The sequence below is a fragment of the Panthera leo genome, chromosome C2 (genome assembly GCF_018350215.1).
Source record: "Panthera leo isolate Ple1 chromosome C2, P.leo_Ple1_pat1.1, whole genome shotgun sequence".
In the NCBI taxonomy this organism is placed as follows: domain Eukaryota; kingdom Metazoa; phylum Chordata; class Mammalia; order Carnivora; family Felidae; genus Panthera; species Panthera leo.
The window spans coordinates 11746216-11760112 of record NC_056687.1 but is presented as its reverse complement, the minus strand read 5'-3'; the positions used below and the strand labels follow the sequence as shown (position 1 = coordinate 11760112).

At 40.9% G+C, this 13897-nt stretch overlaps 1 protein-coding gene across 8 annotated transcripts in view; it reads right to left on the bottom strand.

Moving 5' to 3' along the window:
* Positions 1-2222: 2222 nt before the first annotated feature.
* Positions 2223-13897, bottom strand: part of TMEM50B (transmembrane protein 50B) — a 34102-nt gene continuing 22427 nt past the window's right edge. For 3 of the 8 annotated variants that reach the window (XM_042955690.1, XM_042955692.1, XM_042955691.1), the window contains exons 4-6: positions 13284-13351; positions 12583-12675; positions 2223-2925 (exon numbers count right to left, since the gene is read on the bottom strand). In XM_042955690.1, the coding sequence (XP_042811624.1) occupies positions 2786-2925; positions 12583-12675; positions 13284-13351 (301 nt within the window). In that variant the 3' untranslated portion in view covers positions 2223-2785. Of the gene's footprint in view, positions 3697-8780; positions 8839-8858; positions 9785-12582; positions 12676-13283; positions 13352-13897 lie in introns of those variants that run through there. The other 5 variants (XM_042955693.1, XM_042955694.1, XM_042955697.1 and 2 more) reach the window with 5 other exon arrangements.

The following is a 13897-nucleotide window of genomic DNA, read 5'->3' as shown; positions in this document are numbered from 1 at the left end:
ATGAGAATTGTATTTGAAAAACTTGTAAGTTTAAGGTGGGGGTGGGGAGGGAAAAGAAGGGTGGGAGAAAATATTTGGGGCCTGTTCATCATGAAATTGAGGGGCAGGGACAATAAGTAAAGGCTGTCTTCAGATATCAAAGAAAATATAAAGGAGTTCATTTTTAATAAAACTGAACTATCATAAAGACTGTTTTTAGGCAAATGGCAATGGGACACGAAAGCCAAAATCGTCACAACTCCCCCTAGGTGAAGATCTACTCCAGGTTTAAAACTGCAGACCCTGGGGCACCTGGGTGGCTCAGTTGGTTAATTGTCTGACTTCGGCTCAGGTCACGATCTCATGGTTCAAGGGTTCGAGCCCCACATCAGGCTCTGCTGACAGCTCGGAGGCTGGACAGCTTCGGATTGTGTCTCCCTCTCTGCCCCTCCTCTGCTCTCGCGCTCTCTCGCTCTCTCTCTCCCTCTCACTCAAAAAATAAAACAAACATTAAAATAAATAAATAAATAAAATAAAATTGCAGACCCTGATTTTCTTTGGTGATTCTGCAAAAAAGCGCTGAACCTATCAATCACTTCAGGCCTTTCCTTTGTTTTCAACCAAAGAAAAGAGAAAAACAATCACCAAAGTAACTCAAGGGAGCGCCCGGCTGGCTCACTTGGTAGAGACTCTTCATCTCGGGGTTGTGAGTTTGAGCCCCGTGTTGGGCATACAGATTACTAAAACTTTTTTTTTTTTTTAAGTAACTCAAATAATCTCTACTTCAAGTACTTTCTACTTCAACAGTGAAGAGAGTGTGCCAAACTGCACAGCTGCTAACAACAAAATGCGATAACCTGTTTAGAGCAGAATAAAATTAGCATGTTTCTCCCTTAGGATTTAACAGGGTGTTACTTGAGATGGTCTGAAAGTAGCCCCAAACTTTAATCAGCTTTAAACGGAATCCAAATGAGAGTGTGATGACAAGAGAGAACAGGAAAAATTGGGATAACTTTGTAAGACTGGCAGAAGACAGTATTTCATGAATTGAATCTAAAAAGGAAGGATGAAAAAACATGCTCCTGAGTTGGCGTTCTGATTGAAAACCCCTCCATCATGGAAAAATGTTGAGAACCCGAGTTCAATGCATCCATGTCAAACCCCTGGGTGGGTTCTTGCTCAAGCAGCCAATGTTACATGGCTTGATAACATCAATCTTTCAGTCTTCAAACCTGCTACTTCATTATGTTGATACATGTCGAAATGTACATAATGGAAGAATTTAGCCTCTATTTTTTCATCAGTGGCAACAAGAAAAGGAATATAAGGATCTTAGAAACAGTGTAATAAGATAGAATGTTCTGGTAACACTGGTCTATACACAAACACCAAAAAGATTCAGATTCAACAGCCATTGAACCTGTTTGATAGGTTTATTTTTTATGTTTGGGAGAAAGAGAGAGAAAAGAGAGAGAGCATGGGCGTGGGAAGGGTAAAGGGAGAATCCCAAGCAGGCCCCACGCTCAGCCCAACACAGGCTGGATCTCACCGAACTATGAGATCATGACCTGAGCTGAAATCAAGAGTCAGACACTTAACCCACTGAGCCACACGGATAGCCCCAGGGAGAGCTTTGTATTAAGAGAGTCGCATGTATTTTTAAATGATTTTGAAGGACTCTACCTTTTCTAACTCACAATATCTGTAAGAGTGGATACTAACATTATCATCCCACCCTTTTTTTTAAAGTGAGTAAACAAATAGAGGAAAATTAAATGATTTGCTCACAACTACAAAACAACTTCATGGCAGAATCAAGAATAAAGAAAACAGGAGCGCCTAGGTGGCTCAGTCAGTTAAGCGTCCAGCTTCGGCTCAGGTCATGATCTCTCGGCGTGTGGGTTTGAGCCCCACGTCGGGCTCTGTGCTGACAGCGCAGAGCCTGGAGGCTGCTTCGGATTCTGGGTCTCCCTCTCTCTCTGCTCCTCCCCTGCTCGCACTCTCTCTCTCTCAAAAATAAATCAACATTAAAAAAATAAAGAAAACTGCCACTGTTTTCCAGTGATTTTCCAGCACGTTGTTCGTTAGCCTTCACGCTAGCATTTTACAAACAATGAGTATCACGTATTTCTCTTTATGTTCTAAAGAGAAACGGCTTCTTTGACCGGATCCACTTGAATAACTGGAAAAGGAACAAGCCAATTTTTATGGTTCGTTTTCTCCAACTGATTAAACAAGATTGGAATGGGTGAGAAGTAGTATTTATTGCTACAAGTTACAAGAGGGTGGAAACAAATAGTCTTAAAATTTGTCGGAAGCAAGACAAAGTTTACTGACATTTGGAGGAAAAGACAGTAACACAGGAGGAAATAACTAAACAAGAAGGTATCTAGACAAAGGCACAGCATTCCACAACCGCTTCATACTCTGTGCACAGGCCAGCCCTCTCAGAGAGGAGGGAGGTTAAACAAAATAAGGCTTACGTTAGGAGCTGATATTAATACCGTTACTATTATTCTGTCTTACAACAAAAGGTGCTATAAAATCCCTCTGGAGGAAGAAAAGTGCCACACAAAGCCTGTATTAACAAAGAAAAGCAAAAAAGCAATTAAGACCCAGCTATCCCTTTGACATCCCCCAGAGGAATACCCGCGGTGCAAAAGCAGCGTTTCAAACTCCGCAAAAGGAGGCTTCGACTGGAACGTGGACTTTGAGGTTAAAGATACATTTTGCAGGAAGAGTTGAGAGCCAGCGTAAAGAGACCCTTGCAGTCGGTAACTAAGTGGAGGAAAGGCCTAATTTTTCACTAGGTCGTAATCATTCTCTTTGGGAAGAAGAGCTTTATCTTGAGACGAATGATTCCGGTTTTTGTGATATGGTTCATGCTTTTAAACTGCAGTTGGGTCACGCTTGATGCTGAATTTTGTAATGTCGGATAATAACAGCCTGCCAAGAGAGAACCCCATTAGATCACTGGAGCTGTTTTTACAAGAAGCATGTCGCTGGGCTCCCTTATGGCCTTTTCCCATCGGCCGTACGACACTGAGCTCGTCTGATCATGTATTATCCTTTCTCAGATAAAGTCATGTTACAGGCATTGTTTTTTGAAAGAGGATTTCAAACTAGTCCTTCAGGCATTTAAAAAATCTTCATATAAAAGTCCACTTCTTTAATACAGAAGAACAAACATTTTTCCTTAAAAAAAAAATCTCATTTTTAAGCCAAAATAAATTACAACTTGCTGAAATACCCTTTTGAACGGTTCAGTGCTTATTTCAGATACATGGAGCTGTATTTTCTGCACGTCTTCAGAAATTCAAGATACTGAAACAAAACAGTTAACTCTAAGATGACATGATGATACAACGCTGGCTCAGTGACCAGGTCAGGGTCTAAGTCTTCAGGGATTAAAAAAAAAAAAAAAAACTGATACCATCCCAGCTATATAGTTTTATATTATGTACATATTAACAATCTATTCAGTGATTAAAAAAAAAAGACAAATTTCATAAAACTATTTCAAAATTCAGAGCATAAAAGTGTAGAGAAACAAAACATGTAATATGTAATATACAATCTATCCCATTTGGCAATGTGTAAATTATGTTGAGAGAGAAAAACTTATCTACAAATAGAACAGAACCAAAGGAAATCTGATCTAAGAAGGGCTCTCAGGTCCACAGCTCTTCAGTTCTTCCAAATTTGTAGATCAGAGTGCTAGAAAGATATTAAAATAAATCATGAGGAAAAAACACAGGGAATGAGCAACAGTGGATTCATTTTCTAAATATGCTTTGACAGGTACCTCACTCGTTCCTCTGTTATCAATTTCTAAAAATAAAGACTGCAGGGGTGCCTGCGTCGCTCAGTAGTTCAAGCGTCTGACTGCTGATTTCAGCTCAGGTCATGACCCCAGGGTCGTGGGATCGAGCCCCACCTTGAGTTCCAGGCTTGGCGTGGAGCCTATTTGGGATTCTCCCTCTCTCTCTCTCTCTCTCTCTCTCTCTCTCTCTCTCCCCCTCTCTGCCTCTCTCCCACTTGCATGTGCATGCTCGCTCTCTCTCAAAATAAATCAACTTAAAAAAAATAAAAATAAAAATAAAAATAAAGACTGCAATGGTGCTGGGTCTGAATGTGTTTGTTTTGTACAGCAGTTTGTTGACTTTGATGGCGAAGCTTGATTACACTTTATTAAACCTGGAAAGTTATTGGATAGGAAACTTGTAAGGCAAAGAGGCATTTCTTACAGTAGCAGGCATTAGGGCCCCTTTATATTGCTAGGATTCTACCACACCTGAGCTACAGTAACTGAAGAATCCTGAAACAGGCCACGCTGTAATTCTTCGTTCATTTAACATATAATTACTGTACCCTGAGGACTGGCTAGGCAGCAGGCTCTTGGCTAAGTGCCAGGAACGTATGAGTCAAAGCAAGGCAAAGCAATAACAGAGCTGAGAGCCTGAGGGAGATAATCAAATTCCAACAGAAAAAAAAAAAAAAAATGCTGTAAAGGCGAGGAACCTGATACCAAGAGAGTGAATTATAAGGAGCTGACCGTTTTAGAGCGGTCAAGGTCTTCCTGAAAAAGTGGAGAGTGAGCTGAGATTTAAACGAAGAGTGGGAACGGCCTGAGCAAAGTACAGGGGAAAAAGGGAGAGGAGCAGACAGTGGGGACACTCTGGGACTATAAGGTGAGTTGTGGGCACGCTGGATGTATTGGATTTGAAGTGTCAGCCACCCAAGAGGGGAGGAGTAGGAATGTGAACACACGGTTCAGGCGTGGAGACAGCCATCTGTGACTCATCGGAATATACGCAATAACTGGAGTCCTGAGCATGAAGGAGCTCACCTAGAAAGACAAGAGGCGTGGAATGGAGCCTTAAGAAACCTCAAAAGTTAGTGGCCAGTGGGTGGAGGGCCAACGGCAAAAGGAGGCAGAGGAAGGGTAGCCAGCCACGTAAGAGCTGTACTCCGGCCCTTAGAAAGACCCAGCACATGGGAAAACTGGGCAGCGACATGCAGAAGAATGAACCTGGGCCACTTTCTTACACCAGACATAAAAATAAACTCAAAATGGATGAAAAACCTAAATGTAAGACAGGAAGCCATCACAAAAAATCCTCGAGGAGAAAGCAGGCAAAAACCTCTTTGATCTTGGCCGCAGCAACTTCTTACTCAACACGTCTCTGGAGGCAAGGGAAACAAAAGCAAACATGAACTACTGGGATCCCATCAAAATAAAAAGCTTCTGCACAACGAAGGAAACTATCAACAAAACTAAAAAGCAACCGACAGAACAGGAGAAGATATTTGCAAATGACACATCACATAAAGCGTTAGTATCCAAAATCTACAAAGAACTTATCAGACTCAACACCCAAAAAACAAATAATCCAGTGAAGAAATGGGCAAAAGACACGAATAGACACTTCTCCAAGGAAGACATCCAGATTGCCAAGCAACACATGAAAAAACGCTCAACGTCACTCATCATCAGGGAAATACAAATCAAAACAACGATAAGATACCACCTCACACCTGTCAGAATGGCTAACATGAACAACTCAGGCAACAGATGTTGGCGAGGATGCGGAGAAAGAGGATCTCTTTTGCATTGTTGGTGGCAATGCAAGCTGGTGCAGCCACTCTGGGAAACAGTATGGAGGTTCCTCAAAAAACTAAAAATAGAACTACCCTACGACCCAGCAATTGCACCACTAGGCATTTATCCGCGGGATACAGGTGTGCTGTTTCAAAGGGACATATGCACCCCCATGTTTATAGCAGCCCTATCGACAATAGCCAAAGTATGGAAAAAGCCCACATGTCCATCGAGGGATGAATGGATAAAGAAAATGTGGTATATATATATATACAACGGAGTATACTCAGCAATCAAAAAGAATGAAATCTTGCCATTTGCAACTCCGTGGATGGAAAGGGAGGGTATTATGCTAAGTGAAACTAGTCAGTCAGAGAAAGACAAAAATCATAGGACTTCACTCATATGACGACTTTAAGAGACAAAACAGATGAACCTAAGGGAAGGGAAACAAAAAGAATATAAAAACAGGGAGGCAGACAAAACAGAAGAGACTCATAAATATGAAGAACAAACTGAGGGTTACCAGAGGGGTTGTGGGAGGGGGGATGGGCTAAATGGGTAAGGGGCACTAAGGAATCTACTCCTGAAATCACTGTTGCACTAGATGCTAACTAATTTGGATGTGAAAGAAAGAAAGAAAGAAAGAAAGAAAGAAAGAAAGAAAGAAAGAAAGAAAGAAAAGAAAGACCCAGCACAGAGGAAGCACACGGCTGGCTGGTTACCTGCCAGGCTCTGAGCAGAACGCACAGTTGATGCAGTAGCCACAGCCCGCATGAGCACAGGCCTTTACACGGGCAAGGTTTCTGTTTGCCCGAAACTGCCCTTTCATGTGCCACAAAGGGCTGAATCTGAATTTAAATTTGATCTCTAAACACTGCCTTGAGACATCTCCATGAAAACTTAACCGTATCCCCAGAAGGTTGCTGGTCACGTGCCAAGAAACACAGCACAAGAGAGCAGAAACTGTCAAAACATCTTGCAAAATCATGAAGGTCCAGGCCACAGCGCGGTAAGAGAGCAGAGGACGGCGATCTCCCTAAACGGAGGAAATGGGGCTGAGAGTTCAGGGAGGCCAAAGAGGTCAAAGAGCTGGAGTTTGTGAGGCAGAGCACAGACAGCTGAAGAGACAGGGAGCTGGGGAGAGGCACAGGAGGCCCCCTGGAGTCTTCTGCTGAGTACTGATCAGTAGACAAACGTGAGCAAACGACCCAAGAGAAGGGAAAGAACAACCCCCAGAGCTGTCACAGGGCTGGGAAGACGTTCCAATCTCCTAAGCAGAGTGGACAGCTTCACAATACATGGAGCATGAAATGTATTGCCTTAGTGAGGGGACAAATCAATCCTAGACTGGGGCTGCTCTCGTTCTGCCCACCAAAGCTTACAAAAGCAAGACTCCAAAGGGTCAAACTGTTTCCACGTGACCTAACTGCACCCAGGACAAAGCTCAAAAATATTTAAAGGGATGCCAAAATATCCAGCCCCCGACCAGCTGTATGCGAAGAAGCAAACAGGAGGAAAAAGACCCAAAATGAAGAGAAAGTAGAAATAATCAATAGGAACAGACTGAGAACTGACACAAGGAGATGACCATTGAAATAAGATATAAACAGGGGCACCTGGGTGGCTCAGCTCAGTGGGTTGAGCGTCTGACTTCGGCTCAGGTCATGATCTCACGGTTCGTGAGTTCGAGCCCCACATCGGGCTCTGTGCTGACAGCTCAGAGCCTGGAGCCTGCTTTGGTTTCTGTGTCTCCCTCTGTCTCTGCCTCTCTCTCTCTGAAAAATAAACATTAAACAAATTTTAAAAAAAGAAATAGATATAAACATACTTCGTATGTTAAAGGAGGTGAAGGAGAGCATGAGCATGTGAAGAAGAAATCCGGAAAATCAAGCTAATGGAGACGACAAACACATGTCTGAGACGAAAGATCCACTGAATGGATGGGAGGAGTAGACACTGCAGAAGAGATTAGTGAACTTCAAGATTAACAACAGAAAGTAACCCAAATGAAACACAGAAAGAAAACAAAAACAAAAACCCCTAAGCATTAGTGAGTGTGGGACGACTCGAGCAGCCCAACCTACATGTGCCTGGAATCCAAGGAGAATGGGATGGACAGAAAAAAATCTCTGAAGAAACCATGGCTGAATGCAAATTTGATGAACACGAAACCCACAGATCCAAGAAACTCAACGAACTCCAACAGAATAAATACGAAGAAAACTACATCACAGCACAGCATAATCAGATTCCTTAAAAACAGTGACAGAAAGTCCTTCAAGGACTTCAAGGCTCAGATCTTCATGATTTTGGCAGGTGGTGGTGGGGGGGGGGATAAATTTATAAATGATGCCTAAAATACCTATCTTACCTTAAGAGACATTTGTTCTGAAATGCACAGGATCTGAGCTTCATTTTAGGGTTTGTTTTTAGAAGAGTGCCCCTAAAAAATACTTTTAATATTGTTTTATTTTTATATTTACTTTTAGTTATTTTAAAAACTTAATTAAAAAAAATCCAATCTCCTGACCAGGTTTTGTATATGACATGCATGATATGTATTAATTCTGATTTCTTGCTGTTTTTCTAAGTTTATTTCTTTTGAGAGAGTGAGCGAGCACGCAAGCACGAGTGGGGAGGAGCAGAGAGAGGGAGAGAGAGAACTCCAGTGCAGAGCCTGACACAGGGCTCGATCTCAGGAACCATGAGATCATGACCTGAGCCAAAATCAGGAGTAAGATGCTTGACTGAGCCACCTAGGTGCCCCTGTTTTTCTTTTTCTAATAACGATTCTTGATACGTTTTTTTTTAACAGGCTGTGGAAGCAGTAGTCTGGGTTCAAATCCCGGCTTTGCTGTTACTAGCTGGGTGTCCAGTAAGCTCTGAGCCTTATTTCCTCATCCATAAAACAGGAACACCACCTGGTCCGTAAGTATTAAGTATTTAAGACACTTAAGTGGGAATTACAAAAGCAACATATATAAATCATCCATCTGAGCTCTCTGCTCATAGCAGGACCCCAATTAAATGGTTTTATGTAGGCCCTTAGACAACAGTGGAATTGTCACCTTTTAAAAGTTCTATACACTGTAATTGATTCAAGGGATTATATGTGTTCCATTCTGTATGTTGCTCTTAAAATGACGTGACATTTCTCTCAATGTTTTAGGTGTGATCAAGAAATTAGGCAACTTACCTAAAAAATATAAGTGCATTTTGAAAAAACACAGCTAGTCCTGGATAAACATCCGTATCTGCACATTCAAAGTAAAACGGGTTAGGAGATTACAAAAGGCGAACGGCAGTAACAAAGCATCTGTGCCGTTCATAATGACGTACTCTGTATAGTATAAAATACAGCTCTCATTCATCAACTCTAAGAAACCTATAATGAAACTGAAGTAGGAGAATGCCAATCTCATTCTCCCAAAACAAAGGATTGTTCTCACTGTGGATAACGGACCGTGAACTTAATAGGTTTTCTCTTTCACCCAAAGTAACTGCCATGGTTTGAGCTTCACCACAAGTGCTAGGGAAGCAGCGGCTCGTCCCTTTACTTTCCAAGGTCAATACCGTGCTCTCCCCTAGCTGCGGGTTTGCTTCCCACGGTCAGCTGTCATCCAGAAGCAGATGGTCCTCCCTCTGACTTATCATCAGGTCAACAGTCGCCTAACACTAGGTCACAATGTCTATGTCATTCCCCTCCTTTCATCTTGTCACATAGACATTTTATCATCTCCCATTGTCACAAGAACAAGAAGGGGGACTAGTACAGGAGGTTTTAAGAGAGAAACTACATTCACATAACCTGTTACAATATACTGTTATAACTGTTCCATTTTATTATTAGTTACTGTGGTTAATCTCTTACTGTGTCTAATTTATAAATTTTATCATAGGTACTTAAATATAGGAAAATCATAGTATATTCAGGGTTCAGTCTTATCCACAGTTTCAGGGGGTCTTGGAACCTGACCCCTGTGGATAAGGTGGGAGACTATAGAAATACCAAATGCTAGAAAGATACACATTAAATTCTTGATGATCTTGTACACTTATTTTCTTTCATGAATTCAGGAGTTTTATTGTGCAAATATGACAGATACAAAATGCTATAAAAATATATAAAAAGATATAAAAACATTATAATTCATCATTCTGTTCTTTCACTGGATCTCCTCTGGAGGAAACAGCTACTATCTTCAAAGGAAGAGAAAAAAAATTGAAAATTACTTGAAGTTTTGTGGATTTTTAACTTTTATGAAACTGTAACTCTTGATTAAAAATATGAGAATTGATGGAAAAACCTTCAATTTTTAGCTTTCAATATCATAGCAAAAAATACAGCAGCATGGTCGAGAGCTCCAAGTCTGAGCCAGATCCCTGGATGTGAATCCTGACCCTACCAGCGACTAAATGTATGACCATGGGCAAACTAGTTACCTTTGATATACCTTAATGTCCTCATCTGTAAAATGGGCATTTTAACAGCACCTACCCCACAGAGTGTGAGAAATGTGTGACCATGTATAGTGCTTAGAACAGTACCTGGCCCAGAAAGTGCTATATAAATGTTAGCAGCTATTATGATTAGTAATAGTTCAAGAAAAGCTGTATGGCAAAAGATCTGAAACATGGGTTAGAAATGCTCTCTGAAGTAAAAGCATATTCAGTTTATAAACAGAAAAGTACATATAATGCACACTGCCGTAGAAATAGAAAGATAAGATCCATAACTGAGAAATTTCTCAATGTGCACTAGTTATCTTTTTAAAAATTTTTTTAAATGTTTATTTATTATTGAGAGAGAGAAACAGAGCACGAGAGGGAGAGGGACAGAGAGAGGGAGACACAGAATCTGAAGCACGCTCCAAATTGTCAGCACAGTGCCCGACATGGGGCTCAAACTCACGAGCCGTGAGATCATGACCTGAGCCGAGGTTGGACACCCAACCGACTGAGCCACGCCTCAATGTGTACTAATCCTTTAAAAATTAAGACTGAATTGGGCCACCTGGGTGACAGTCAGTTAAAGCATCTGACTTCGGCTCAGGTCATGATCCCGTGGTTCGAGAGTTTGAGCCCCACGTCGGGTTCTGTGCTGACAGCTCGGAGCCTGGAGCCTGCTTCGGATTCTGTGTGTGTGTCTCTCTCTCTGCCCCTCCCCGGCTCATGATCTGTCTCTCTGTCTCAAAAATAATAAATAGACATTAAAAAAATAATAAAATAAAAACTAAGATACGATCAACAAGGGCACAACCTTTACAAACTTAGTACTTCCCGAAACACCTTCCAGAAGTTACGATTTTTGCATATCTTCACAGTAGAAACTGTCAAGTTTCACCTGTTGCTTGAAGTAACTAAGTAGGCTTTCCAAGGAAATCACTAATATCACTTAGAGTCAGGGATAAAGTGAACTTAAAACACACTTCCCTATATGATTCCATTTATATGACACAGGCAAATCTACAAATACAGAAAGTAGACGAGTGGTTGCAGGGCTGGTGGAGAAGGTAATGGGGAGTGACTGCTAATGGGTGAGGGGCTTCTTTTTGGAGTGATAAAAATGTTCTAAAATTGAATTATGTAATGACAGCACAATTCTATACTAAAAACACTGAAACATACTTTAAGTGGGTAAATTACTTGATATGCAAATTATACCTCAATAAAGCTGTTTTTAAAAAAGTGCTTTCCTTCACATGAGATTCATACTAGAACTGCGTACTCCATTAGCATTTTTAATTAACTAAAATAACACCTTTTAGATATATTTCATGAGTGGTATTATTTAAACATCAGTTAACCACTATTCTCTTGTACTGACTTATTTTGTGCCAAGTGAAAGACAAAGATTTCCAAAGATCAAACTATGAGACTTAAGGGGTCCTATCAAGAGTATTAAAAGGTTGGCTGTGGGTAAGGACAAGGAGATGTGATAGTTCAGCAGAGTAATAGATTCCAGAGGGACAGGGATCAGAAGATCAGAAGACACGTTAAGTGTTACGTGTTATCTGAAACAGATTCTCGTCTTTGGAGTGAGGGGAGAGAGCCAGTGAAACAGGTTGTTCTGATGCTTCTAGAAGCCCGTGCTGAAACTGGGTCCTGCCTTTCAACTCCACCCTAAAGGAAAGCTGTGGTGCCAGGAGTAGCCAGAAAACAGAACACCTGGGTGGAGCGAGCATGAATGTTTCTTCATGAAGACCACACACAGGTTTTCAGGCTCGCCCCTAAAACACTCCCTTGTACCTATGACTGAAACATTGCGGCTGATACTGGGGTTCACACCCCTTATCTGAAATACTTGAGACAAGGTATGTTTTGGAATTCAAATTTTTTCACATTTAAGAATGGTAACATGGGGCATAAATATCACACAGCCCCCCGGCTCTGTTTGGACCAGTATCCACAATCAAATAGAACCACATTCCCGCAAGAAAACATCTGAATACTTATTCAATGGAATGAAACCATAAGGAGACCCTGTCAACTTAGGTCGGGTTTTGCTGCCAAGGTCATAAAAAGCCTTGACTTTCAGCACTCTGTGGATTTTAGAATTGTGTATAAGGGACTGCGGACCTGTACAGGTTTCACACTTTACCCAACAACTTCTGTATCTTCACACAGTCATATCTTCAAGCTAAGTGAATAGTTACACTAAATTTTACTCCAGGAAGAGTTAACAGACTAAGCCAAACATAAAAGACATATCTGGGGGCGCCTGGGTGGCTCAGTCGGTTGAGCGTCCGACTTCGGCTCAGGTCATGATCTCACGGTTCGTGGTTTCGAGCCCCGCATCAGGCTCGGGGCTGACTGCTTGCTCAGAGCCTGGAGCCTGCTTTGGATTCTGTGTCTCCTTGTCTCTCTGCCCCTTCCCGACTCACGCTTTGTCTCACTCTGTCTCTCAACAATAAATAAATGTAAAAAAAAAAAAAAATTAAAAAAATAAAAAAGACCTATCTGAATCTCTATGAAATAAAGGAGGAAGAAATACTTACTTTGGGTAACATATGCACCAAAAAGAATCCACATGGAAGCAATAAGTGACCCAAACATCAACATGAAACCAATGAACAGCCAAACACGAGCACCTGCATGAAGAACAGGCTTTATGATTTCGCTCATTTCTGCAGCTCCGTCCTAAGAATGCGTAACACTGGAAATACTGTTAACCTAACGTATATTGTGCACATCAAAGGCAGTCACATATATGCATACACCTGCTGTAACAATTAACTGAATGACGATTTTAAAAACAAACAAAAGACTGAAAGGGGTTAAGCCACACCCGGAAAGAGAAAAAAGGAACATTACCTTTCTACTGGCTAGAGAAACTAACAGCCTGGCAAACTAAACTAGGTGAACTTCTACGTAATTATAGGACTAAATTGATTAACTGATTAATTAAACCCCCAAGCCATCATTAGCTTTTCAGGAAGAGTAACCTGGAATCCAAGAGCCATTGATTTTAAATAATAACGTTTTATTCGTGTGAACATTTATTCAGTAAACATGACTAAAATAGTACTTCTGGCAGTAACTTGAACTTTGTTAAGGATTTAAATAACACAAGCTTTTTTTCAAAGCGAATTAAAAACCTTCTGTATAATCATAACTAGTCCTATATAAAGAGACTGCTCTTTTCTGCTAATAAATCCCTCTTCTGCCAACATACATTGACGACTCGAAGGGCCTTTACCTGTTCTTCCTAAACAGCCGCTTTCATAGCTGTCACCTCTCACCTGAGCATTGGACACAGCATTTATCCTGGAACAACACAAAATCACCTAATAAGCTTTCATGCTGCTAGTATATTCACAGATATTTACATTCATTTAGAAGAGAGACATTTCCTGCTTAAAGTCACTACCTGAATAACTGAACATATCTTTTAACTTCATGAATAGCCTAGCGGAGAGAAATGTTACATGCCTCGTATTTACCTAAACTACACCCAGAAGACAGACTTAATTTTTAGAGATTACTATCATTTGTCTCCAGAGATTACGAAAGAGGGGCCAATTTTCTGATTTCTTTGACTATTTTAATTTATACATGAATGACTCAGTGTGAGTCATAGTTTAAGGTTCTCATTATAATCAAGAGTTGAGTTTCTGTGTTAAAAGTCAAGTGATGTTCTCTGAACCATTTCTCAAACTCAGACATTTGGTCTATCTGTAATTAGTAGGCCCACTTTATTCAGCTTCTCTTGACATTTTTGTTAGAGTAAGGTGTGTTTATAGTAGAAATGTAGCCTTTTCTTAGCATCTTTACCGGATGCAAGTATTTCCATCTTCAGCAATTTAACTTTTA